The sequence below is a fragment of the Gracilinanus agilis genome, chromosome 2 (assembly GCF_016433145.1).
Source record: "Gracilinanus agilis isolate LMUSP501 chromosome 2, AgileGrace, whole genome shotgun sequence".
Lineage (NCBI taxonomy): Eukaryota > Metazoa > Chordata > Mammalia > Didelphimorphia > Didelphidae > Gracilinanus > Gracilinanus agilis.
The window spans coordinates 169,746,044-169,773,787 of NC_058131.1; the positions used below are offsets into that span (position 1 = coordinate 169,746,044).

General features: G+C 39.4%; 1 protein-coding gene across 1 annotated transcript in view; it reads right to left on the reverse strand.

The window, feature by feature from the left end:
- PLEKHA2 (pleckstrin homology domain containing A2) overlaps nucleotides 1-27,744 on the reverse strand; it is a 121,520-nt gene that overhangs the window by 22,966 nt on the left and 70,810 nt on the right. The window contains exons 3-5 of the mRNA XM_044663554.1: nucleotides 13,587-13,643; nucleotides 8,250-8,298; nucleotides 5,101-5,198 (exon numbers count right to left, since the gene is read on the reverse strand). Of these exons, the coding sequence (XP_044519489.1) occupies nucleotides 5,101-5,198; nucleotides 8,250-8,298; nucleotides 13,587-13,643 (204 nt within the window). The remainder of the gene's footprint in view (nucleotides 1-5,100; nucleotides 5,199-8,249; nucleotides 8,299-13,586; nucleotides 13,644-27,744) is intronic.

The following is a 27,744-nucleotide window of genomic DNA, read 5'->3' on the forward strand; positions in this document are numbered from 1 at the left end:
TATTAAGAACCTATTAATACCTAATAAGAGTTATTTTACCAACCCACCCACATTCTATTTGTTTTACCTATAATTCCAATCTCTCATTGTAGAGTGCCTACTATTAGAAATATACCTGTAAAGAATCACTCACATTGTTTAGTTTGGGGTCCCTTTTATTGAATAATTTTCAAAGTCTTCTAGGGAATATGAATATTCACTGACATAGTATATCTTAAAAATATCATATTATCATATATTTTATGTAATAACTCAGTATCTTCAGGATCATATAATCATAGGAATCATCCAATTTTGAGTTAGAAAAGACCTTCGAGAGGCTCAGTGGATTGAGAGCCAAGTCTAAAGACAAGAGGTCCTGGTTCAAATCTGGCCTTAGACCCTCCTAGCTGTATGAACCCAAAGAAGTCACTTGACCCCTATTGCCTAGCCCTTACCACTCTTCTGCCTTGGAACCAATACACAGCATTGATTCTAAGGTGGAAGGTAAGGGTTTAAGAAAAAAGAAAGAAAAAAGAGAAGACCTTCAACATCACCTTGTCCAATCCCCTCATCTTAGATGATAAACAATGAGGCCCAGAAAAGAGACTTGCTCAAAGTCACATAGCTATTAAAGAACAGAACTGAAGGTCAAGCCAAATTGGAAGCCCTGAGATCAGGCCATATAAGGAAATGCTGAAGGATCTAGAATGCTTAGCCTAGAAAAAAAAAAGTAGCTATGATAAATGTCTTCAAGTACTTGAAGAGCTGTCATATGTAAGGCGAATTAAATTTGTTCTGCTTGGTCCCAGAGGGAAGAACCTAGAACAATGTGTAGACACATAGATGTGTCAAAGAAGTAAATTAGGTTTGATATGATATAATATTATAAAAGCAGGGGTGAGTTGGAAGTTCCATCAGGTTGAGTCTGAGTTGATTTTCAGTGTGAAAATTTATACTTTGGATAGCAAATGCTATAAATTGGGGCTTGATTTGTTGTTGTTTTTCAATTGTCTAGACTTCAAAAGGGATGGAGAAAATATTGATATTGCAGATTAAATTTAAAAGTGTGTCTTGTTTTCTGAAGAGCTAGTTGTTAAACATTCACAGCACATTCATGGGTATAAGGGAAACTTTCCCAATAATTGGAACTATTCAAGTATAAAATGTCTACATGAGGTATGAAGTTGAACTAGATAACCTCTGAATTTTCTTCAAGTCTTAAGATTCTATGATTCCATGAAACACTCCAAATACAACTTATTTATAGAGATCCAGGGGAGAAAAATTTGTCCAAAAATACACTCAGCATTAAAGGAATCTTGATCATTAATCTTCCTACACAGAGTAGTGCCCCCTTCATGAATAATACGGTTAGAAAATAGGATATCTGATAGCCTTAGGTTCCAATACCCACAATGCAGACAACTTCCCAGTACACATAAATGCATACACATATACACATATTCAGTGACACTCTTCTCTCTCATACTTTTGTATGAAAATACTCAAAGGAACTATAATTTTTGTCAGCTTCAGGGAACTCTCTCTATCAAGGCAATAAAGATTCAAAACCTTTCTAAGATTTAATAGTGAAGTCAGAGATATGGTTAAATAAGTTGCTCAGGGTGATCCACTTTTTCTCTAATCTTCAATCTCTCTCCACTAAGTTTCTCTGAAGCTTGCAAACACACCTGTCTTACCTATCCTAAAATTAAATTAAAAAAAATAATTTGATCTGATTGCAGCTAGCTTTAAACCCATATCTCTTTATCTCCCTCATGACTAATCTTGAGAAAGCTATCTAGACAAAGTGTCTCCATTTCTCCTCTTATACTCTTGTAAACTTTGCAAATTGGTTTCTGACCACATCATTCAACTAAAACAGACCTCTCCAAAATTACTAGTGATCTCTTGATTGTCAGATCTAATAGTCTTTTCTCAATGTGCATCCTTCTTGGCCTCTGCAACCTTTGGAACTGTAGATCCCTTTATTCTCCTAGAAACTCTCCCTTTCCTGGGTTTCCTGATATTGACCTCTCCTTACTCTCCTCTTAGATGTCTGGCCACTCCTCAGTCTTCTTTGCTAGTTAATCTATGTCACTATGTCATCTATGACACTCACAAATGCTAAGTGTCCTTCAAGACTTTGCCCTGGCCCTCTTCTTTTTTCTCTTTTCTCTTCCCTCACTTACTGATCTCATCAGCTCTTACGGTTCAATTATCATCTCTATGCAGATGTTTCTCAGATCTACGTATCCAGCCCTGGTTTCTCTCCTGAGTTCTGTCCTGCATCAACTGCCATTTATACATCTCAAACTGAATGTCCCAAAGACAAAAAATTAACATATCCCAAACTCATTATCTTTCCCCAAAAAACATCCCCTCTTCTGAATTTCCCTATTACTGTTAAGGATACCACCATTCTCCTACTCACCCAGGGGTACAAACTTAAGTCATAGCATCCTCCCCTATTCATTTTATTCACTCAATATATCTAACCTGTTGTCAAATACTATTTTTTTTACATTATCACAACACCTGCTCATGTATGGTCCCTTCTGTCCCTATTGTCAAAGTGACTTATCTAAAGTATAAGTTTAACCATGTTACTTTCATATTCAACAAATGCTGTTGGCTCCCCATTACCTGCTGAATCAAAAATAAAGCTCTCTGTTCAGCATCTAAAAAACCCCTGAAAATATGGGAGAGATTAGGTTTAGATCAACATCTCACACCCTACACCAAGATAAATTCAGAATGGGTGAATGACTTGAATATAAAGAAGGAAACTATAAATAAGTTAAGTGAACACAGAAAAGTATACCTGTCAGATCTCTGGGAAAGGAAAGATTTTAAAATCAAGCAAGAGTTAGAGAAAATTACAAAATGTAAAATAAATAATTTTGATTATATTAAATTAAAAATCTTTTGTACAAACAAAAACAATGCAACCAAAATCAGAAGGGAAACAACAAATTGGGAAAAAATCTTTATAACAAAAAACTCTGACAGGGGTCTAATAACTCAAATATACAAGGAGTTAAATCAACTGTATAAAAAATCAAGCCATTCCCCAATTGATAAATGGGCAAGGGGCATGAATAGGCAATTTCCAGATAAAGAAATCAAAACTATCAATAAGCACATGAGAAAGTATTCTAAATCTCTAATAATTAGAGAAATTCAAATCAAAACAACTCTGAGGTATCACCTCACACCTAGCAGATTGGCTAAAATGAGAGAAGGGGAGAGTAATGAATGTTGGAGGGGATGTGGCAAAATTGGGACATTAATGCATTGCTGGTGGAGTTGTGAACTGATCCAACCATTCTGGATGGCAATTTGGAACTATGCTCAAAGGGCTATAAAAGAATGCCTGCCCTTTGATCCAGCCATACCATTGTTGGGTTCGTACCTCAAAGAGATCATAGATAAACAGACTTGTACAAAAATATTTATAGCCATGCTTTTTGTGGTGGCAAAAAACTGGAAAATGAGGGCATGTCCTTCAACTGGGGAATGGCTGAACAAATTGTGGTATATGCTGGTGATGGAATACTATTGCACTCAAAGGAATAATAAACTGGAGGAATTCCATGTGAACTGGAAAGACCTCCAGGAGTTGATGCAGAGCAAAAGGAGCAGAGCCAGAAGAACACTGTACACTGAGACTGATATACTATGGTAAAATCGAATGTAATAGACTTCTATACTAGCAGCAATGCAATGACCCAGGACAATTCTGAGGGATTTATGGTAAAGAACGCTACCCACATTCAGAGGAAGAACTACAGGAGAGGAAACACAGAAGAAAAACAACTGCTTGAACACATGGGTTGAGGCGGACATGATTGGGGATGTAGACTCTAAGGACCACACCAATGCAACTATCAATAATATGGAAATAGGTCTTGATCAGTGACACATGTTAAAACCAGTGGAAATGTGCATCGGCTATGGGAGGGGAGGTGGGGGGTGGGGGATGAAGGGGAAATGAAGAGCATGAATCACGTAACCATGTTAACTTTTCTAAAAAATAAATATTATTAAATGTCAAAAATAGATAGATAGATAGATAGATAGATAGATAGATAGATAAATGACCCCTGGCCTCTTGGATCCCTTTGTTCCCTTCAAGACTTAACTCAAATTCCACTTTTTGTAAGAGGCCTCTTTCCATGCCTCTCCAGCTAATAGTACTTTCCCTCTGAAATTGCCTCCATATTACTAAGTGTGTGTATATCTTATATATTATTTTTATATTATTTCCCCATTAGAAAGTGAATTCTTTGATCTTGATTTTGTCTTTCTTTTTAGATTTAGCACGTACGTGGTACCTGCCACCTATGTACTTAATATGCTTTTGATTAAATGTCAAAAGCTGGTTTTATAATCAGGATTTCCTTTCACTAAGCCTAGAATGTTATCTTCCTTGTCAGGCTACCTCATCTTCTGATTCAGTATAGGTCTGAGAATGTTTTCTTGGAGGATTCTTCTACATACAAATAGAGGAAGATGACATGAAACCTAGAGCAGTTGCTCTTCAAGGTTCAGTGATTCTTCTAAAGGAAGCACCTTTAAACCACAAACTGATCTTTTGTCCTGGGCTCATCTAAAAATCAGCAATTGGTCTAGCAACCCTTTGAAGTGAGAAGAGGAGCCAGAGGACTCGTGAAAGAGTTCTACCTTCTCTCCTACCTCTGTCCCATACTCTTTATCTTTCACTTTTCAAAATTTATGAAGCACTCTGTGAACCTTAAAGTGTTCCATAAATGTAACCTACTACAATTATTATTACCACACTTTTGCCCCAACTTATTCCAGAAATTACCCAAAATGTGTCTGACCATAAGCCTTCTTGGGAATTCTGAAGTGATCCTACCACACAGGGGACTCTCCATGAATTTCCCCCTGGTCCTCGCTGAATCTCAAACTCTCAGTTCAATTTGTGGTCAATCAGTCATAAAACAAGAATAGGTAGTTCGGAACTGGGATTAGAGTAGGCTAATTGGGAAAGTCCCTACCCTGGTCCAAAATTCTTTCCCATATCATTTAGATACTGCATTGCAGCAAAGGGTCTTTTGCTCCCAGCAAAGATGGAAAAGAAATGATACATACTGTGATCTTGCTGGCTTGGTTCAGTGCCTCCACCCAATCCTTCAGGTCTTTCTGGTCATTAGCTTGCAGGAAATAACGCTGAGAAAGGGCATTGATAACTGCAGACATGCAGGTAACAAGACAAAAAACAAAACAAACAAAAACAAAACAAATCCTTAATCAGCATTCAGGCAACAGACAGAGGCATCAATGAATAACCCATTTTTGAGATGAGACTGCATGGGCTCCACAATACAGAACAGGCAAATTTCCATGATACCAGGCCACTTGGAAGAATATACAGGGAAGAAAAGGCCATTACTACTCCCTCCTCTGCTTTAAAAATATATCTTACTTCACCATAAAAATGCCAACTACTCCATTTCCTAATATGCTGATCTTCATCTATGAAGACAATCCAGTATAACATGCACTTGGATTCCTTTTTCCAAGATTAGTAATGATGCTACTCTTAACCAGTATCCTTTATTATCAGTGGCATGGTAACGAGATGGCTGGCTGGGATGGTTAGAATGTGACATAAAAGTCCAAATCCAACCCATGATACTGGGCTTAGTAGTGGCATACTCTAAATAACAGAGCTACCTACCTGGGATCAATAATTTATTTATGAGCTCACTATGTTTCTTCTTTGGCTAGGCAAATTATAGAATTCAAGGAGTCACCAATATTTTTGAGTTGTGCAATAAAAGAAATGTCTGAATAACAAAAAAGGATTGTTTTAAACAAATTCTATTGATGCCTTTTATATTGACATTATAGTCATTTCTAGAAATGAATCACCCTGTCTCCTCTCACTGCCACTCCCTCCCTCCATAATCAAAACCAAATCTTTTCAGGGAGCAAAGAAAAAGTGAAGCAAAAGGATCCACAGTAGTGGTCACATCTATGTATAGTACATTCTTCTCCAGGAATACCTTGCTTCTCTTCTAAGAGAAAAAAAAAAGGTATGTTTCTTAATCTATTCTTTAGGACTACTACCAATTTTTTAGTGCCTCAGATTCCTGTTTCCTTGATCTTTTCATTCACAGTGAATGTATATATCCAAAACTAGATGTTGAACCATTCTGAGCAGTGGAAGTATGGGAATGGGGATGGGGGGAAAGGCTAATTTATTTCCTTTACTATTCTTTGATGGTCTGTGATTCCTTCAATATGGGTAAACTTTGCTTCGCTGATGTGGATAGTGAGTGCTCCATTGCTCAGTAAACATGATGGGAGATCCCTGCTTCCAAAAATGCATTACCTGGGGGCAAAACTACCTGTAATGAGATTCTCCAAACTTAGCAAGGCTGGTTTTCAGATAACAATATGGCTCTGGTCCATACTGAAAGTTTTTTCAACTTGGTAGGATGTGCCAGAGTTTCTGGCACCCTAGTATAGTGATCATGAACCCATGGTAACTTCCATGCTACAGTGAAACATCCACTCCAGTCAGGCTTTAGTGAATGTGGGGAGAATTTATGGCGGGGAGGGATTAGAATATGGGGAGGAAAATCCCATGGGATAGATCCGGAATCCAGTCACAAGACAAATAGACAGCAGGACCCCTAGAGGCTATTTTTGGTGCACCAATCATAGATTTAAAGTCGAAACAGACAGAAGAAATCATCTAGTCCAAACCTCTTGCTTTATTTTTCAAACCCCTCCTTTTGCAGATATAGACCTAAGGTCTGGAGAGTTTAGTGACTTATTGCCACCTAAGTAATAAGTAGAAGAATCAGGATTTCAATCCAAATCCTGTTTCTAAATCCAGCAATTTTTTCCCACTGTGTTCCATGCTATCACCTCCTTGCTACCAGGTACAGTGCTGTGTACACAGTGAGCTAACATACCTTGCCAATGTTGGTTGAAAACTAATTTCTGTAATATCCTTTGGAGCTGGCTAGATCAATGGCCATCACTTAACTACAATAAAGCCTCCACCTTGAATGAGAAGTTTTACAATGTGAATATCCCTGGAACACCTGAGGTCCTTTATTAAGGACCCAGGAAACATACATTACATACATATGCATCTGTGTATATTTATGTGTATATATATATATGTTATTGATATGATATTTTATATATTTTACTTTTAATCTTCTGGGGCCAAGGGGACTGAAATATCAATGTGTTTCTTCTCTATTAGGTAGGGTTAGGGCAATTCTTATCCGGAGTAGGTATTCAGAGGAATTCTAGAAGTCAGGAAGAACTGGATTCAAATTCTGCCATCAACATTAGTTGCAAGACCATAGGTAAGTCACAAACTCTCTCAAGTTCCAAATAATACTTGCAATTTTTCTCTCATAGAGTTGTTATATGACTCAAATAAGATAATGTTTTGTTTTGTTTTTCTGTGAAGCATTTAGCTAATTTATAAATGTCAGTTTATAAAGCAGATAAATGGCACAATGGAAAAGTGCTGGGCCTGGAATCAGGAAGACAAGTTCAGATCTGGTCTTAGACACTTACTAGCTAGCTAGCCCTTCGCAAGTCACTTAACTGTTTGCCTTAGTTTCCTCATCTGAAAAATGAGTCAGAAAAGAAAACGGCAAATCATTCCAGTGTCTTTGCCGAGAAAACCCCAAATGGAGTCACAAAGAGTCGAACATGACTAAAAATGATCAAACAACAAAATGTCAGTTATTTAGCATCATTATCTCTTAAGACTCAAGAGATCCTGCTATGACTTTAGTCTCTCTCTCTAACTCCCTCTCTCTCCTCCTCTTCCTCTCTCTCCCCCTCCCTCTTTCTTTCTCTTTCCTTCTCTCTCCTTCTCTCTTCTCTCTCTCCTTCCCTCTCTCCTTCTCTCTCCCTCTCTCTCTTCTCTCTGTCACACACACACACACACACACACACACACACACACACACACACAGAGAGTGAAAAGCCCAGTGAACTTCTTGACATGAGACAACTCTGCTACACACTCGCTCTGTGACTCAGGACAGGTCACTCCCCATCTCTGAGCCTGAGGGTCCAGGCAGTAAAATGAGTGGATTGGGCTAGAGGATTTTGAAGGTGCCTTTCAGTTTCTCCAGTCTACGTCAGTCCCACAGACACACTCAAATCTGACTTGCCATGTGGTCACAGGACTGTTACTAGGCAGGAAGCAATTGTGAGAACTAACAAGAATCCCTTTCCCAGGGCAGGATACTACTTACCGAAGCAAAATGGAGTTTTTGGTTTCTGTTTTGGAGTGGCTATATTCACCTAAAAACAAAGATAGTGAGATTTACATATATATATAATGCGCACATATATGTATACACACACACATAGTAAGAACCAGAGAGACAGAGAGGCAGATAAACAGACATCTATCAGTCTCTTGAAATCATTTTCAAAAGCTAGGAGGCCCAGAGACAGCTAGGTGACTCAGGACTCAGTGGATGAAGAGCCAGACCTGGAGACAGGAGGTCCTGGGTTCAAATCCAGCCTCATACACTGCCTAGCTGTGGTTAGTCACTTAACCCCCAATTCCCTATCCCTTACTGCTCTTCTGCCTTAGAACCAATGCATAATATTGATTCTAAGATGGAAGGTAAGGGTTTTAAAAAAAAGGGCTAGGTGTCCCACCCAGACTCTTACCTCCTATCTGTACTGGTTGCATTGACACCTACTAATATGTGAGCCTCAAACAACTGAAGTTCAATTATAACAGAGGGATGAAGAAAGCAACCAACACCAATTAATCCTCCACACCAAAGTAGGTGGCTGCTCTTGATGTGGGTCTCAACTAAGCATCTTAAGTATGTTTTTTTATAACCCTTACCTTCCATTTTAGAATAAATTCTGAGGCAGAAGAATAGTAAGGGAGAGGGAATGGGGGTTCAGTGACTTGCTCAGGGTCACCCAGCTGGGAAGTGTCTGAGGGCAGATTTGAACCCAGGAATCTCTAGGTCTGCCTCTCAACCCACTGAGCTACCCAGCAACCCCTCATCTGAAGTATTTTAAAAGAAGCAGTCCCATTCTGCATTCCCATCAGGACCATCTCTTCCCATTTCCTCACTCTGTGGGCACCCAACAGCTAAACCCTGCAGCTTTGTCTAAAAAAGAAAATTCCTCTTCAGCAGAACACCCGTGCCCACCCTGAAGGCTTTAACGACTGGGAGGGATCCATTGCATTTCCAGTCCTTGCATCTTCCAGCAAACACACTCACTAGTTCTTCCCTACAGGTGTGCTTCTGTTTGCTAGGAAGCCTCTCAGGAGCTTATGGCTTGGCACGAGAGCTTTGTAGTTGTCCCTCCAACATCCAGCCAGGCTGGGTCACACAGCTGCCCCTTGAGTGGCTGGTGATGGCAAGGACAACTTTCTCCCTCACAAGCCACTTCACCTCCCAGCATTTATCATTGCTTCTATTATCAGCCCACGGGGTGGCCTTGACTTTGGTTAACAGTCAGCGCCTTATCAGATGTCCTTTCTGCCTGGCTTCCTGGCTCTCCACTTCACCCTGACAGACACTCATTTCTTCATCTGTAAAATGGGAATAATAGTACTCTCACTGCCTATCTCACAAGATTATTGTAAGGCTGGAAATGGAACCAACAGCTGAGTTATTCATATTCTTATTATTCTTTCTTGTCTAACCAAAACACTTAGCACCTTCCTGGACTCAGTGGGCCACTCGCTTACATTGCAGGGTGGAGTGGAAAGAGCCTGGATTTGAAATCAAGAAGAACATTGTTCATTTTAAACCTCAGCTCCACTATTTGTTATCTGTGTGATCCTAGATGAGTCCCTTCTTCAGTGTGGGGTTCGGTTTCCTCACCTGTAAAATGAAGTAGGGTTGGACTATTTGGTCTCTAAGGTCCCAAGTAAGCCTAGACTTTAAAGGCATTCTCAGACTGCACTTGCCTATTTGGTTAGAAACCAATGCTTGGGAGGCAGCTGAGCAGCTCAGTGGATGGAGAGCCAGGCGCAGAGATGGGAGGTCCTGAGTATAAATCTGACATCAGACACTTCCCAGCTGTGTGACCCTGGGCAAGTCACTTAACCCCCATTGCCTAGCCCTTACTGCTCTTCTGTGTTGGAACCTATTCACAGTATTGATTCTAAGATGGAAGGTCGGGGTTTAAAAAAGAAACCAATGCTTGTCATCATCTTCAATATCCCATTACTAATGCTTCATGCTTGCTTACCACCCTATAGCTCCAGTCTTGACCCTCCAAGCCCTAGTGAATTGTTCTTATGTTTGTTTTCTATTGCCCCTTGATGGTCCTAATGTGAAATTGAGGCTAGTTCATATTTTTGATGGAAATTTCATTACCTCTAAACCTCTAATTTATTAGTTTATGACATTATAATCATATTATATAATAGATTATAATATTATAACTATATTTGTATGATCATTTGTAATATTATAATTTTCAGCTAATATGAGGTTAGTTTATCCTCTTTGTTTGCCTCTGAGAGACCAACATCCATCTCTGTCCCAGGACACAAGCCTCTTCCTGGTGCTCTGATAGCAAAAGGAATTTCTCAGGCTGTCCAATCATTGGCCAAGATGCAGCTGGAGATCTGACCAGCACGCTACATGGGGGAAACCAGGAGAGCGCCAAGGTGTCAGACAGGTGTGCTGCAGGCCTCACGCAGCTGACTCCCCTCCCAGAGGCATCCCAAACCAAATTAAAATGTAATTGGGAAATATTTAACAAAGTCAATAACAACTCAATGAAACAGATAATATTCCTATGTGGTTTTCCAAGGCATTCCGCAGCCTTCTGAGATCCTTAACACATGGGGTTTAGTGGCTCCCCCCTCTCTTGGCATTGAACACTAGAGCAATAGAAGAGGAATACTTTCAGGTCACTCCATAAGCAACAGCATCTGTATGGGTCAGAGGCCATCCTGGAAGGGAACCCACCTGGGGAGTCTGGGGGGGGATGGGTGGGCTCCCCTAGAGTGTGGAATAGGAGTGGCCATTCCTTGATGGAGCAGGCTCTCTGAAGCTCAGGCAGATCCGATGGAAGCACAGAGCACACGAGGAACAGCCTCCTCCATGCACCTGTTGCTGCCAGAGCCGACTCCTGGGCCAGGAGTAAAGCTGGGATTGGCACAGAAGAGACGGCACCCCCCTGAGATCCGCCAGGAGGCGGTGGCATCCTCAGGCATGGGCATCCTGGTCCCGGCTCGGTCACAGTTCAGCTGGCTGACTACCACCCAGAACCAGCCTTAAGGTAGACAGAATAGAATCATAGACAGTTACCCCTAGGGAAGGAATAGAACTGATAGAGCCTCGAACCCAATCTGCTTTACACATGAGGAAAGAGAGGCCCAGAGAGGGGAAGGGATTTCCCCAAGTCACACAGTCATCCATAGAAGATGGGGAACTCCCAGTATAGTTCTCTTTCAATGATGCCAAGCTGCCTCCTACAGGTCATCCAAATGGTGAATCGAAGGGCACATGCCTTAAAATTTCTCTCTTCATGCCTGTCTCTGAGCCTTCCTTTTAATAATTATCCTCCAGGAGCAGCTGGGTGGCTCAGTTGATAGAGAGCCAGGCCTAGAGACAGGAGGTACCCCGGGTTCAAATGTGGCCTTGAACACTTCCCAGCTGTGTGATCCTGGGCAAGTCACTTAGCCCCCATTGCCTAACCCTTATTGCTCTTCTGCCTTGGCACTAAGACTTGATAGAAGGTAAGTGTTTAAAAAAAAAAAAAGCATGGAGATTTGGACTAGATGGCCTCTGAGATCTTTTCCAGTTCTCCTAAGTGTTTCCCCTCCTCTAAGCCTTAATGACTCAGTCATAAATCATGACTGATCAGAGAGTTTGATGCCTCCTTGCCAGCCCTCAGGTAATACTAATAGAGTTTGGGGAGATCCCATAGGAGATCTGTCCTTGCCCCATGCCCCACGCCCCAGTGCTTTTCCCTTTCAATTCACTCACAGGGGAAGCGGGGTGGTCAGGGGTAGGTAAAGCACCTGGAGAGCCTCTATCCATATCATGGCTCCCCATAAGGAGCTACAGTTCTTTTTTTTTTTTTAAGCCTTACTTTCCATCTTAGAATCAATACGAGGTATTGGCTTGAAGGCAGAAGAGGGGTAAGGTCTAGGCAATGGGGGTTAAGTGACTTGCCCAGGGTCACACAGCTAGGAAGCGTCTGAGACTAGATTTGAGCTCAGGACCTCCCGTCTCTGGGCCTGGTTCTCCATTCAATGTTCTACAGTACACATAGTGCAGATGGCATTTTTGTCTCCCCATTCCTGAACTCATTATCTCTTCCCTCTAATCACTATTTCTCTCAGACACTACTCCCAACCTTCCTTTTCTGACTCTATTAATCCCTTAGCCCCTTGTTTTCTATCTACCTATTCACCCTGTCTAGCACCGATGAGAGTTCCTCCCTCGAGGCCCCCAGTCCCATTTGTTTTGCTTTCTTTGTCTGTCTCTCTGGGTCTGTCTGTCTGTCTGTCTGCTCTCTTTCTAACTCAGCTCTCTTTTCCAGACCAGCAGAGAACAAGAACCAGTTTCAGCTCTGAACAAAAAAGCTGACAGTAATTACAGGAATGACTCAGGGTCCTGCACCAAGCTTCAGAGCCTGGGAGTGGGCTAGAACACGGAGCCCTCTGGCTGAGTTGGAGCCAGGCTTCAAGAGTCCCTCGCATTGGGCCAGGAGCTGCTCGGTTCCTCCTCAGTGCACAGAGTTCCTCTTTCCGAGTAGGTGATGAATTCCCCCAGCACCGCGAGTCAGCAGAGGTGCTTGCCACAGGGTGGGGTCCCTTAAAGATGCTTCACTTAAATGAGGGATGCTCGTCGCCACAAAGAGATGCTGCTGTCTGGCTCTCTAGATGAACTGGATCAGGTTACCAGCCTGCCTGCCTGCACCTAATGTCACTTATGTACTTGCTGGGGTTTTTCCTAACACCTAGGGTGCCTCCACCTGCTCTCCACAGTTGGATTACTCCAGATGATTCGTCAGATACCAGAGAAATCTCAGTTCCTGGTGGGTGGCTAGGCTTTGGTTTGAATTTGCTTTTTAAGAGTTTTCTTTTCTCCTTCCTTTTTTTATTTCAATTAAAATGTCATTCCTCTTCCCATAAACATTCAGTCTTTGGAGGAGTGACGCTCTGGACCAGATTAGCAGGACCATTATTAGGAAAGAGAGCCTCCATCATCACTTACTTCCCCCTTAACTTCAATCCAGACATTCCAAGGCCCTTCGTGGAGTTAAAGCCAAGAGAGAGAATGTCCTACAAGCTCGGGTTGAAATTTTGTCTGAGACAGAATGGAGCTACATGTGAAAAGCTGATTTTAGCGCTGCACATCAAGGAACTTGCTAAGTGAAACCCAGGTCTATGCATCTATCACGTTATCATCATCACCACATCTGATCATTCAGAGGAAGGAGAACGTCTGATATCCATTCTCTCTCATTCCTCAATCTCTGCCACTCTCAGAGGACTCAGAGTATCAGAGTCATAGAATTTTTGACCAAATTTAGATCTCAAAACCTACTTAGAGGGCATGAGTTCCCAGAGCTCCAGAATACGTTACCTTGGAGATGTAGGTCAATGGCAAATATCCAACAGCTCCTGCTCCAATTGCCAGGTTCTGAAAAACAGTGTTACAAGGGTTTAGGGCTGATTTGTTTAAAAAAGAGGTAGCCTGGGGGCAGCTGGGTGGCTCAGTGGATTGAGAGAGAGCCAGGCTTAGAGGTGGAAGGTCCTAGGTTCAAATGTGGCCTCAGACACTGCCTAGCTGTGTGACCCTGGGCAAGTCACTTGACCCCCATTGCCTACCCCTTATCTCTCTTCTACCTTGGAACCAATATCTAGTATTGATTCTAAGATGGAAGGTGAGGGTTAAAAAAAAAAAGTTTAAAAAAAAAGAGGTAGCCTGATGTTTCCCATAAACTACTGGACTAGAAGTCAGAAATTGTAGCTGCCTCCAAAACCTGAACAAATCGCCAAATTACTGTCCTCTGTCAACACTCCCAGCATATTCCTATGGTTTTCCCCAAAAGGCAGAGAGGTAAGGAAAGGAAAGAACATCAGCATTGAAGTCAGAGAAGCTGTGCTCAAATTCCAGCTGTTCTGCCTGACTTTGGAAAAGTAACTTCCCTCCCACCTGAGGGCCTCAGTTTCTTCTGTAAAATGGGACAGAACTGGACCTGATAAGTTTGAAGTTGAGAATTTCCCCTTCTTTGTCAACATAGATATATTTCAACAAATATCTTATATGGAAATATGAATAGAATTACTCATTTGACCTACAGCGTGGCATGGTCGATAGACAAAAAGGCCCTGAAGTAATAATATCATCTGCCAAATCTTGGCTGAGTGACCTTAAGTGACTTAAATTTTCAGTACATGTGTTATCTCATTTGATCCTCACAAAAATACTGAGATAGATGCTATTTTCCCCATTTTACAGATGAGGAAACTGAGGTTGAGAGAGTTTAAAGTGAGCTGCCTTGAGTCGCATAGTTGTCAAGTGTCTAAGCTAGGACTTGGACTTCTCCTACATTTTAACCACTACAACACCTATCTCCCTCACTAGGTTAGAAGCAAAGCATTCCTTAAATCCTACTTCCTAACTCATAACAAAGTCCCTGGGCCCTGATTTCAACTGGGAATGTCCATGGGGTGCAGGCAAATGTGGAAGAAAGTCACTAATACGACTTCAGCACCAAGAGCTGAAGTTCTATTGAAATCTCTTGTATGCTGTGCAGCAGATGTAATATTCATATCCTGGGAAATGATGGATGCCTCCTTTGAATGACAGGGGAGGCAGATAGAAGGCATAAAATGTTCCCAGATGCTGTGAGCCAGGGGCAAACGTCGGTTGGCCTGGCAATATAAATTCCCCTGACAGCCACTTGAAGGGGTCTTTGGGTCTTTGGTCTTTTGGGTTTTGGTCCTTTAGTTCTTTAGGTCTCTGAATCTTCCTAGCTCTTTAGGTCTCTGGGTCTCAGGGTGGTGAAGGGAGGCTGGGAGGTCTATGAAGAAGGTAGGAAAAATCTGAGTATTTCCTGAAGACTGTGGGAGCTAGTGCCTCACCAAACACTGATAGGGAAAAGCTGAGAAAATAACATCACCAGCACAGCTACATCAACAGCAGTTCCTATTCTCTGGCTTGGTTGTGGCCAGGCTGGGAATGGAGAATAAAGCTCCAGCTTTTATTAGATCAATATGGCCTCCAGTCCTGACTGTCAACTAGTTATAGATACTATATTGACAGGGCCTCTAATCCCCATTCCTTATCCTGTTTATCCTTTCCTTGATTATAGATTATAGATAAAGAGTGTTTAACTAGTACCTTCCTGAGTGGTCTTTATATCACGACCTTTGGGGAGGGAGTCAACACAGTCAGATATCAGACGTGATCCAAGGCAAATCAAAGCCCTATACTAATTTATCCAACCCCAGGTGGGACCTGAAAGGGTTACCCATTCACCTAACCTTTCGGGGTCCTCCCTGGGCAACTATTAGAGAAAAGGGGAAATTATAACAACCATCAAGGGTGATTGGGGTTGGTGTTCCTCCATCATCTGCAAGTAGGGAGACTACATAGATACATTCACATCACTGTATACCTATATCTCCCGAGGACCCTTTTTGCTATAACAGTTTTTGGCAAAGCCAGAGGACAAAAACCTAGGCATCTGGGAACATTCTATGCCTTCCAGCTGCCTCCCCTGTCATTCAAAGGTGGCATCCATTATTTCCCAGGATATGAATATAACACAGAATAAAGAGTCTTGGCTATGGTCCCAAATTTTACCATTCAATGATAGTGAGACCTTCGTCAAGTCTTTTAACTACTATGAGCCTTAGTCTTCTTGTCTATAAAATGAAGAGGGCTAGTCTTGAGGACTTCTACCAAGGCTTTCACATCTAAGGTTCTATAAATCTGTGCAACTCTCATATGAGCCACACACAGAGGATCTTATTCCACATTAACTATTGTTACCACTTTACATGTGCAAAGAAGGCAAAGTCAGTGTATGTCTACAGCCAGTCTTGTAGCTTGATCAGAAGAGACCTGGAAAATGAACTTATTTTCCAGAGTCCTGAAGACAGAGGGATGTTTTTTGTTTTGTTTTGTTTTTGCCAGAAGGCAAGGCAACTATAAACCTATACTCGATTATTATTGAGAATGTTGTGTTAGAATCCCCTATTAGGGGCAACAAGGTGAAGCAATGAGTCCCTGAGAGTGAAAGCAATTTGATGATCCAGAGGCGACCAGAGGCAGAAAAGGACTAGAATCCAAATCTCCTGACTATGCTCACCAGCCCTTAGAGGAACTGGGAGCAGAGGTTCCCCTATCTGAGATCACTGCCAACCACTGGAATTTGCTTTAGTTACCCTCTACTTAGGTGATGGCAAACCTATGACACTCGTGTCAGCACTGACACACGGAGCCATTTTCGATGACACGCAGCCGCACATGGCTGCATACAGAGAAGTCTGGGGCCGCATACCGAGGATGAAACATTTGCTGTAGTGTAGTGTAGACACTCTGTGCACTACAGACGACAATTCTACCTATATTAATTTACCTATTTTGGTTTATTAAATAGTTATATGTTACAATTATACATTTTTATTATTTAGACTATTAATATAATGAAATTATGTGGTTTTTTTCTCGAAGTGACACACCACCCAAGTTATGCCCAGTTTTTTTGGCGAATTTTGATACACCAAGCTCAAAAGGTTTCCCATCACTGCTCTACTTAGAGCCTTGTACGGTGGGTCCAGAAACATCTATCTTTATATGATAGCTTTATTGCTGAAAATGTATTATGTAATTTAAATAGTTATAATTTGATTAATTAAGACAAAATTAGAATTCTTTTGTAAGGTGAAGAATTTCTTTGGAAAACTGATTTTGGGAGGGGGAGGGTTAAGAGTGGAGAAGAAAGGGTTTGAACCCATGATTTATCTATTCAGAGAAATCCCAATTAGGCAACTCCCTCAATCATTTCAAATCAATCCCTTCCCTGTAACTTATACCTACAAGTTAAGTCTCAAATGAAAGTACAATGTTTCCATAAGATCAATTAGAATTCCTAAAAAACATGCAAGAGTTTAAATAGTCAATTTTAAAATGATATTATAAATGAAGTGAGAGCAATAAAAGCAAGAATTGATAAAGAAATAAAGAGCTAGGCAAGAAAGACTTGGGAACAAAAGTAGTTTAGCTCAAGAGGTAAAAAACTTGACTCCCTGAAAATTAGAATTAATGACTCCATAAAAAACAAGAAATATTGAAGTGAAATAAGAAAACTTAAAAAAAAGAAAAAGAAAATACAAAGTATTAATTGATCTGGAAAATAAAACAAAGGGAGATAACTTGAGAATTCCTGGACTGCCTAAAAGAACTCAGACATCACATTTCAAGAAATCATGAAAGTATCTGTTAGAAAAAGAGCAAAGAAAAACTAGAAAGAACCCATCAATCATCTCTTTAAAGAAACTTCCAAATGGAAACTCCTAGGAATGTCATAACTAAAATTGACAGTTTCCAGGTCAAAGGAAAAATACTGAATACAATCAGGAAAAAAGATGCAAATACAAAGGAACCCCAGTCAGAAGCATACAAGAAGGGGCAGCTGGGTGGCTCAGTGGATTGAGAGCCAGGTCTAGAGCCAGGAAGTCCTAGGTTCAAATCTGAACCCAGTCACTTCCTAGCTATTTGACACTAGCCCTTATCATTCTGCTGCCTTAGATCCAATAAATAGTAGTGATTCTAAGATGGACAGTAAGAGTTTAAAAAAAAAAAAAGAAGCACACAAGATTTAGCAGCTATCACTATAAAGAAGAGGAGAGCATGAAATAAGATATTCTAAAAGGCACAAAATAAAGGCCTAAAATCAAGACTATCTCAGCACAGCTGAGTATAATCCTATAGGGAGAAAAAATGAACTTGAAAGGAAGAAAGAATTTCCAAACATTCCTAATGAAAAAAAGTAGAGCTAAATGGAAATATAAATACAGAAATAAAGAAAAAATAGAAGTAAGCAATCCAGGAAAAGACTTTTGAATCAAGAAGACCCAGGTTCAAAACCTGCATCATATACTTACTAGTTATGAGACCCTGGGCAAAAATTACATGAGATGATAATTGTAAAGCACTTTATAAACTTTATAGCACTATATAAATACTAGTTATGTTATCTATTATTTATTTTTGTTATTTATTGTTTACATTCTAATGGGTGAGAGAGCAATGAGAATACAACATCCTTTGAGAAATCTAATGTCAACAGGATTTATAAAGGAGGCAAATAAAATGAAGGGCCTGGAAATGATTTTTGTTATGCTTTGGTGATCTTAAAAGCAAAAGGAAATGGGTGTGTGTGACAGAAACCATATACTTGGGAAGAAAAGAAGAAGAATGGGAGGGGAAATTTATCTCAGATAATTAGGGAATACGACTGGAAGTCTGTATCCAATGCTTAGACCAGTGCCTGGCACAGAGAAAGAACTTAATAAATGTTCTATTAATAGGTCAATTAATTATACAAATGAGGAAGGGGGAAAGAGGATTCAGGGAGGGTAAATTGATGCAGAGGAATCAAGAGTAGAATCAGGAGCACAATTAATACCAAAACAACATGGTAAAAAAGGAACAATTTTTTTTTAATTTTTTTTAAACCCTTAACTTCTGTGTATTGATTTATAGGTGGAAGATTGGTAAGGGTAGGCAATGGGGGTCAAGTGACTTGCCCAGGGCCACACAGCTGGGAAGTGTCTGAGGCCAGATTTGAACCTAGGACCTCCTGTCTCTAGGCCTGGCTCTCAATCCACTGAGCTACCCAGCTGCCCCCTAAAAGGAACAATTTTGAAAGAGCTAACATTGAACAAAGCAGTGATCAACCATGATTCCAGAGACCAGATGATTTAGAATATTGTTTACCTCCTGTCAAAGAAGTTACAAACTAGATATAATCAGAGCGTGAATATGTTTTGCTAGATTATGTATACTGGTTGAAGGGAAGGGGGATTATTTTTTCTTTTTTTTTTTCCTGGGGAAGAAGGAGGTGGAAAGCAGAGAGGATAGATGCTAGTTAATCAGGGTGGGGGTGCGGAAGGAATTTTATTTCTTTTAAAAAGAAAATCAATATGGCAGCATCTGGAACATGAATTGGAAAGGGAAGAGGAAGAATAAGGAAGAATAATTAGGAGATTATTGCAATATTCTAGGCAAGAGATGAGGAGGCCTATAATAGGCTATATGATTAGGAAAAAAAGGAGAAAAATATGAGAGTAGTATAGATAGAATCTATAAGTCTTTCCAACATTCTCACAGTGGAGAATGACTTTAAGATTAGAGAATTTTGGAATCTTTAATAAAATCAGGGAAATTAGATAAAGTGATGGATTAATAGGAGTGGAGTGGGAAGAAAATTAGTTGTTTTTGGAAATGCTGAATTTTTGAGTATGTTTATTAGATGTCCAGGTAGATAAGAAAGGAGACATCAGGGAAAGAAGCTCAAAAGATCAATAAGGTCTAGAGAAATAGATTTAGAAGCCATCTAAATAAAGATGATACCTGAATCTATGGGAGCTGATGAGATTACTGATAAAATATTTATAAATAGAAAAGAAGTAGGTCCAGATGGGACAAGTGTATACTGGTAAATATTAGGGACATGGAGGATGGTGGGTGAGAAATGTGCATTGACAAGAAACAAAATAAATTAAATCTTCGATCCTATTTCTGATGTGTAAAAGCTCAAACTAAAATTTTAACCATCAGTGGTTATAGTCTGTTATATCCCTGCATAGAGGGTAGGGCATGGATTATGATTTAGCAAAGGAGAACATCCAGGGAGGACAAACTATTCCAGAAGAGATTGACAGTCAATTTTGTCACATGTTTTATGGAGTTTGAGTAAAGACTGAGAAAAAGTTTATGAAATGGCTTCAGAAACCTCAAAGCCCAGTGCAAATATCTGCTCTTAGCATTGTTAGTAAAAAGACTACTAAAAATGATAGATTCTTAAAAATATATAAAAACAGAAAATGTTCAGAATCAAATGTTTCATCACTTCTATCATGCACCTCTACTTTCCCTCCTTTACTCATTTTACTACTTCCCACCCAAAGATAAAATGTAATCCCTATGATTGCTGGAGGAAGACCCTGAGTACCAGCTCCAGAGTATAAAAGCTGGCCTGTACGCCTCATTGTCACAAGAGAAACACATTTGAACAGTCAGTTAACCCCTAAAAAAAGTTCAGGTCACTTGCATATGTAATTCATTCATTCATCCACTTTTTTATTCATATAGTTTCCACAATTTCGGATGTAATACTGTGCTGTGTCATTGAGGGACATACTAAGTTTAAGGTAAGGTGCATGTTAGATCAGAAAGGGAAGGTCATTACCAAAGGCAGGAAGGGATCAGAGAATGCCTGAACTGGGGTGTCAGAATGGATAGAAATTCAAATGGTGAAAACTGAAAAGGAAGGCATTCCAGATACAGGGAACAAAATCATAGGGTGTTAAAATGTAGGACATAATTAAAATTGAAAAAATAATCCAGTTTAGTTGGAGCATCGAGCATACAAAATATGGTCCATGCCCTCAAGGAGCTTATAATCTAATGCAAGAGACCATAAGCAAACAAATATATACAAAGCAAGTTACATACAAAATGAATAGGAAATAATTAACAGAGGAAAGACGCTAGAATTAAGGGAAGGTAGTGTGGGAACAGCTTGTGAAAGGTTTTGAAAGTCAAACATAGCAAACTGAACTTTACTCAATAAACAATAATGAAAATATTTGGACAGGGGAATGACACGGCTGGCTTTAGGCACATGGAAAATTATTCTGACAACGATATGATGGATGAGAAGAAGATATGCTAGGAGGCTAGTGTAATTGTGGTGGCAATAAGGTCCTGTAGGAGCAGTGAGACTAGAATTCAGAGATGGAGGCAAGAGATGTTAATGGAGACAGAATTGATAGGACTTGGTAACTGATAGGCTAGGAGAGGAGAGAAAAAGGGCATCTAACACTAAGTTTAAAAACGTGAAATAGGGCGAAAGGTGGTACCACAGACAGAGATAGCCATATATAGCTGATTTGAAGGGAACTAGAGTTTACCCAGGGAAAGACAGGACTCGAGGAAGGGGGAATGGAAATGATAGCTGCCTTCAAGTATTTGAAAGTTGATCACATGGAAAAGAAATAGACTTCTTGTGTTTGGTTGCAAAGAACAGAACCAGGAATAATGGGCTCAAGTTGTAGAAAGGCGAATTTTGACTTGATAAAAAACAAAATTTGTTAATAATGAGAGCTATCCAAAAGTAGAATGAGTGGAATCAGGAGATTTAAGAATTCACCTTTGTGGAGATTCTCAATCAGAAAAATAATGACCACTAACTAGTTAGAGGTTTGGCAGGGAGGAGACTTCTACTTAGGTATCATTTGGAAATTATCTGTGAGGACCTTTCCAACTCTAAAATTCAATAATTCTGCATACTGTCATTTATTTCTTTAAAGAAAAGAAATGGGGGGGGGGGGTATCTAGATTGTTCAAAAGATAGAGCCAGGCCTGGAGACAGGAAGTCCTGGGTTCAAATATGACCTCTGATCCTTCCTAACTGTGTGACTCTGGGCAAGTCACAATCCTATTGGACTAACCCTTACCATTCCTCTGTCTTGAAACCAATACACAGTACTGATTCTAATAAAGGTTTAAAAAAAAAGAAAAATGAATCATGAAATGATGATTATGATGATAATAATATCAGCTTATATTTATATAATGTCTTGAGGTTTACAAACACATTTACACACATTATCTCATTTGTGTTTCACAATAATCCTATGAGGTAAGCATTAATTGTCCCTGTAAGTAGTTAATAATAATCCTTTTATTATTATCTCTATTTATTGTGAGCAATCAGAGACTGAGAACTTAAGTGACTTACTCTGGTGATAATGTTAGAGGTAAGATTCAAACTCAGGTTTCTAATAACTCCTAGTCCAACATTCTTTTCTCTTGGAACCTGAGAAACCATCTAGCCCAATTTCCTTGGAAGATAAAAGGGCAGAGGTAAAAAATAGCCCTAGTCTCCCTGATTTGTAGCAACAGTGTTCTTTCTACTATCCCACACTACTCTCTTCTCTGAACTTATTTAATATTTATGATCTATAAGTAACAACCCAATAATTGACATTGTACTATCTATATTGAGCATCCCATCTGGATGGCCCTTCACAGTAATAGAAAAGTTAGGAAAAGAAGAGAGTTTGGGGATGGGGAAGAAAGGGAGATAATGATTCAGATTTGGACATGCTGAGTTTTAGATGTCTATGGGTTATCCAGTTTGAGTATCTAAAAGGCAGCTGGAAATGTAGCAAAAGGTTTGGGCTAGACAGAGAAAGATGTTTGGGCTAGATCAGAGAATCTTCAGCATTGACTTGAAAATTAAAACTATGAGAGCTGATGAGATCATCAAGCAAAATAATATAGTAGGAGAGAAAAAATAAAGCCAAGACAGTGACCCAGAGTTAGTGGGCTTCACCTATACAGCTTTCAATACCAAACAAAAGAGACTGAATCAGTAGGGAAATTTTTGAGCAAGGGAATTACTGTTCATAAGCTCTAGCAGAGAGAGAGAGAGAGAGAGAGAGAGAGAGAGAGAGAGAGAGAGAGAGAGAGAGCGCAGTCAGCCATGTAGGAGAATCAGGATAAAATAGATGTCATGAAAACTTAGAAAGAAGATGGTTTCAAGAAGGCAACCAACAGTGTCAATTACTACTGAATGGTCAAGAAGGCTGAGACCCAAGAAAAGGTCACTATATTTCATGATTAAGAAATCATTGAGGGGGCAGCTGGATGGCTCAGTGGATTGGGAGCCAGGCCTAGAGACAGGAAGTCCTAGGTTTAAATCTGCTGTGTGACCCTGGGTAAGTCACTTAACCCCCATTGCCTAGCCCTGTAACAAATAAAATTAATATAGAAGGATATATATAAAAGATATTAGGATTTAAAAAAAGAAATCATTGACAATAATTCACAGCTCTGCCATCTACCATACAAGAGTATCTATCTTCCCACTTCTCCATCAATGACTTCCCATATTTTGTCATCTTTGCCAATTTACAAGATATGAGATGAAACCTCAGAATTGTTTCAATGTATGTTTCTCTTTTTATTAGTGATTTGGAACATTCTTTCATGTGGCTGTTAATAATTTGCTATTCTTCTTTTGAGAACTCTTTGTTCATATCCCTTAATCACTTATCTATAAGGGAAAAGTATGTATTATGTGTATGTAGCTGAGTCGGTTGCATATTTCATGAGAGAGAGAGAGAAACAGATAAATTGACAGATATAAAAACACACAAGGAAGCTAGCTGGCACAATGAATAGTATGCTGGGCCTGGAGTCAGGAAGACACATCTGAGTTCAAATCCAGCTTCAGATATTTATTACCTGTGTAACCTGGGCAAGTTGCTTAACTCTGTTAGCCTCAATTTCCTCATTTATAAAAATTATCTGGGGAAGGAAATGGCAAACCACTCCAATATCTTTGCCAAGAAAAGCCCAAATAGAGTCACAAATAGTTGGACACACCTGAATAACGACTAAGCAACAACAAAAACAGATTGATAGATAGAAAGACAGACCCATGGGACATTTATTTATTGCCAGGCACCGTGCTTAGTTCTGAGAATCCAAATATAAGCAAAAAAGATAAGGCAGTCCCTGCTCTAAAGGAGCTAACATTCTAATGAAGGAAGGTTACCCATAAAACAGAGCTGAAGATGTGAGCATGGTACAGAAGTGTCCAGAAGGTGATGGACTGAGCAGAGTTTGAAGTGAGCATGGATGGCACAGATACTTCTTCAAAGGGAGGTTTTAGGGAGGAACTCACCAATCGTAGTGATGGAATTGGGAGAGGGTATCCTATCCATGAAGATATCTCTCCCATTTCTCCAGGGAAGCTTTTAAATAACATTCCTCCCACCCAGTCTTTACAAACCCCCGTAGCCACGGAGGTCTAGTATGACAAAGAATAAGTCTAAACTAGGGGATCAGAAAACCTTAGCATTAGAAGCAATTTTAGAGGCCATTTCATTTGGGCTTGACTCTGACATGAGAGACAACCAGGAATTCAGACTTAGTGATCTCAGAAGGTTTGCTTTTTCCGTACCTTTATACTTCTATTCATTCTCTGGGGTAGAGGCCAATAAGCAAGGGGAAAACTAGAGCACAGGGCACTCTATTTATACAATACTACTGCTGGAAGGGCTCTTAGGGGATCAGTGAGTCCAAGTGCCTCATTTATATGGAAGGGAACAGAAGATCAAAGAGGGGGAAGTCACCCAGCAAGACAGAGGCAGAGCCAAGAATAAATCTCTCAAATCTTAATCCAGGGCTCTGTCAAGTCTAAGAACACATCTAATCCATCAACTGTGCAAGGAGCCCCTGAGTAACAGAGATGACTGCTACCACTTATACTGCAATACTTCTAGGATCTAAGATTTCACTGGTGCAGGTATTCTTTTCCCAGAGGCCAATCCTAATCCCTTTGGTCTTTAGTATATAGTTCTCTGTGAGTTATTATGGCAGTAAGAATTCATTACTTGGTGATCACCATCATCTCTGGTGATAAGTTTCTCCGCTCTTTGGTAAACTGGACCTTAGGCAAAAGACACACAGTCCTGCCCATATAGAGCTCCAAATGTGAGGGGTGGGAAACAGGATAGGAGCCTGCAAGAGTTCAACTATTTTTTGTATCCCCCACAGTTTCCAGTTTCAGTAGATCAATAACCATTTATTGATTACCTAGTATGTAGCAAATACTGAGCCAAGTCCCAGGGATTAAAAAAACAAAAAGACAAAAGAGAATACCTATCCTCAAGGAACTCACAGTCTAATGGAGGAGACCACATGAAAACAACTATGTACAAACAAGATATACACAGGATAAATTGGAGATATCATTAGAGGGAAGGCACTAGCATTAAGGGGATCAGAAAAGGCTTCTTACAGAAGGTAAAATTTTATCTGGGACTGGAAGGAAGTCAGGGAAGCCAGGAGATGGAAATGAGAAGACAGTTCCAAAGAATACACATAGTCCCAGGAGGACAAATCCTTGATGAATAACTAATAACAGGATGAGGAGAGGAAAGAACTGAAGATATGTAGAAGCCTAATAGCTGAAATAGGAGCCATTTTGGTCATTCATTCATGAGTTCCAAACCATGCCAGAGTCATATGCCAAAACACAAACAGAAGAGAATAATTAGCCAGAAGATGGAAGGGTGATGAGATAGTTAAGAATACAATGTCTTCTGCTCCACATTCCCAAACCTTCTCACTCTAGGCTCCTAGAGTTAAGCTATAGGTCCAAGCTCAGCCAACATAGGGGTCATAGACCTGAAAGGGCCTTTCAAGGCCATCTAGACCAAGTGCCTCATTATATAGATGAGGAAACTTCATCCCAAAGAATTTAAATGAGAGGATGTAGAGATCAAGTTTGGCTGTACTTAAAGAAATTTCCCAGAGGTTTCAATGAACCAAACTCCTCTCTGCTGCAAAACCCATTTCTTTTATATTAATATCTGGGTGATATCATATAGTTAGGATCCATAAAACAATATGATTTCAAATTTAAAACAATTATAAAAGTTACAAGTGACAAAGAATAATGGCAAGGTATATACTGTGAGTTGTAGCATATGTTCAATAAGAAGAGGGTATAAAGATTTGTATGATTATCAAAAATATGTATGATTGCAAAAGGAGCCAAGCTGAGAATGAATGAGAGACAACAGGCAGATTACAATGGTATTCCTCTGAGAGACTTAAAGTACAAAAAAAAGGAGGCTTCTTTCATACTGAGTAGAACCTCCATGGAATATTTTTGGAAAAGCATGGATGAGAATCAAATAATATAAGAGTATAAAGTAAAAAATGGGAAAAATTTTACAGAACCAGTAAAATACCACAGATCCGAAAATAGATCTGAAACAAAGATATTGATAATAGGCTACTTGCAGAAAACAGTGCATCATCAAATCTTTTATGCAATGTACCATTTGTCCTAATTACCTAATGCCTGCACTATTTAAAAAATGTTTTGTTACTCTGTTTCTCCCACTACCATTCAACAATGAGTGAATTTCAAGAGAAAAGGAAAGCATAAGAAAACTCTTCAATACATAGCTATATGCAACCAGCAAAAATAAATTTTCACATTAACCATGTCCAAAAATGTATGTCTTTCTGCGTTTTAAGTTCATCATGTCTTGTGCCTCCACCATTAGTCAAGTTGAGCTTGACTATGATTTCCCAGAGTTCTGAAGGGAAAAAAGATAGTTTATAATCATTCTGTTACATCCTCCTAAATAATTTACTAAGCCAAAGTCCAATAATTTGTCCACAGAATATCTTGGGTAAAACCATACTACAGTTACATAACTGTAAGGGTTTTGTATTAGTACATTGAATTCAAACAGAGGTAAAGTTGTTGAAATTATTATTATAGATTAGGAGAGAATAAATGTTCTCAACTTATGCTCTGTTAACTTAAAAATATTTTTACTATATTTCAATATAATTTATATATTTCAATATAATTACTTTTCTGTAATTTGTAATCCTATGTATTTTATTTTATACATTTAAAACATTATTCTGAGAAGTGGTCCATACCTTTCACCAGACTATCAACATGATACATGACCCAAAAAAGAATAGGAACTGAGCTAGAAAATGTTGTAGACATAACTGCTGGGAAATCTGTTCAGTTAACACAGAAACCTCCACCAGTTGCAAGAATTCAGGATTTACCATTTTTAGTATATATTTCACACTTGAGGAAGGAGTTGAAAAAAAAATCATGGGTACAATAAAATGTCAAATTCAGATACCACCTCTACCCCAACTTTGCTATATATTCTCCTCACTGAAATGAAATTGCTTCTGACCAAGAAGGATGCTAATGAAGAAGGAACTCAATGAAGTTCCCCAGTTTAATCAGAAAAAAAATCATCAAAAAGGTATGCGCTATGACAACAAACCAGGCCCCAGTATAAAATCAATTTTGCTAGAAAAAATACTTAATGATATCCCTATTAATGTGAAACTCTAGTACATAATGAGTGTGCTACTAGAATAATTTCTGAAGTACTTTAAAGAGCAAAGAGGACCTGATTTTTGTCAGTCTGGTGTAGTGGAAAGAATACTGGACTTGTAATCAAGAGACCCAGATTCAAGTTCTGGTTTTGTCTTACTATCTGTGTAAGCTTGGCAAAGGGCTTCTGCCTTGTTGATCCTCATTTTTCTCATTTGTAAAACTAGAGACGTATACTTACACTATCTGCCTACAAAGATGTTATGAGAATGAAATGAGATAATGAATAAAGTTATTTAGTTATCAAAAAGTGCTATTATTACTTTTGTTTACATATTATGTGGTCATTTGTATCTTATTATAAAAAAGAAGATGTCTTACAATTATATTATAGTAGACCTTGTTTGATATGAACTCAACACAAATTCAGGTAGCTATAACTAGCAATCAAAAAAAATCATTACATTGTTTTGCATCAAACATTAACTCTTTTATTGGTCTTTGTCTAGAGTTCTTACTTGTAACAAGTTGTGTCCACGTCTGAGCAGTGCTTCACTTTGTTTCATTAATGCTATTTAGTTATTAATAATGACCCCAAAT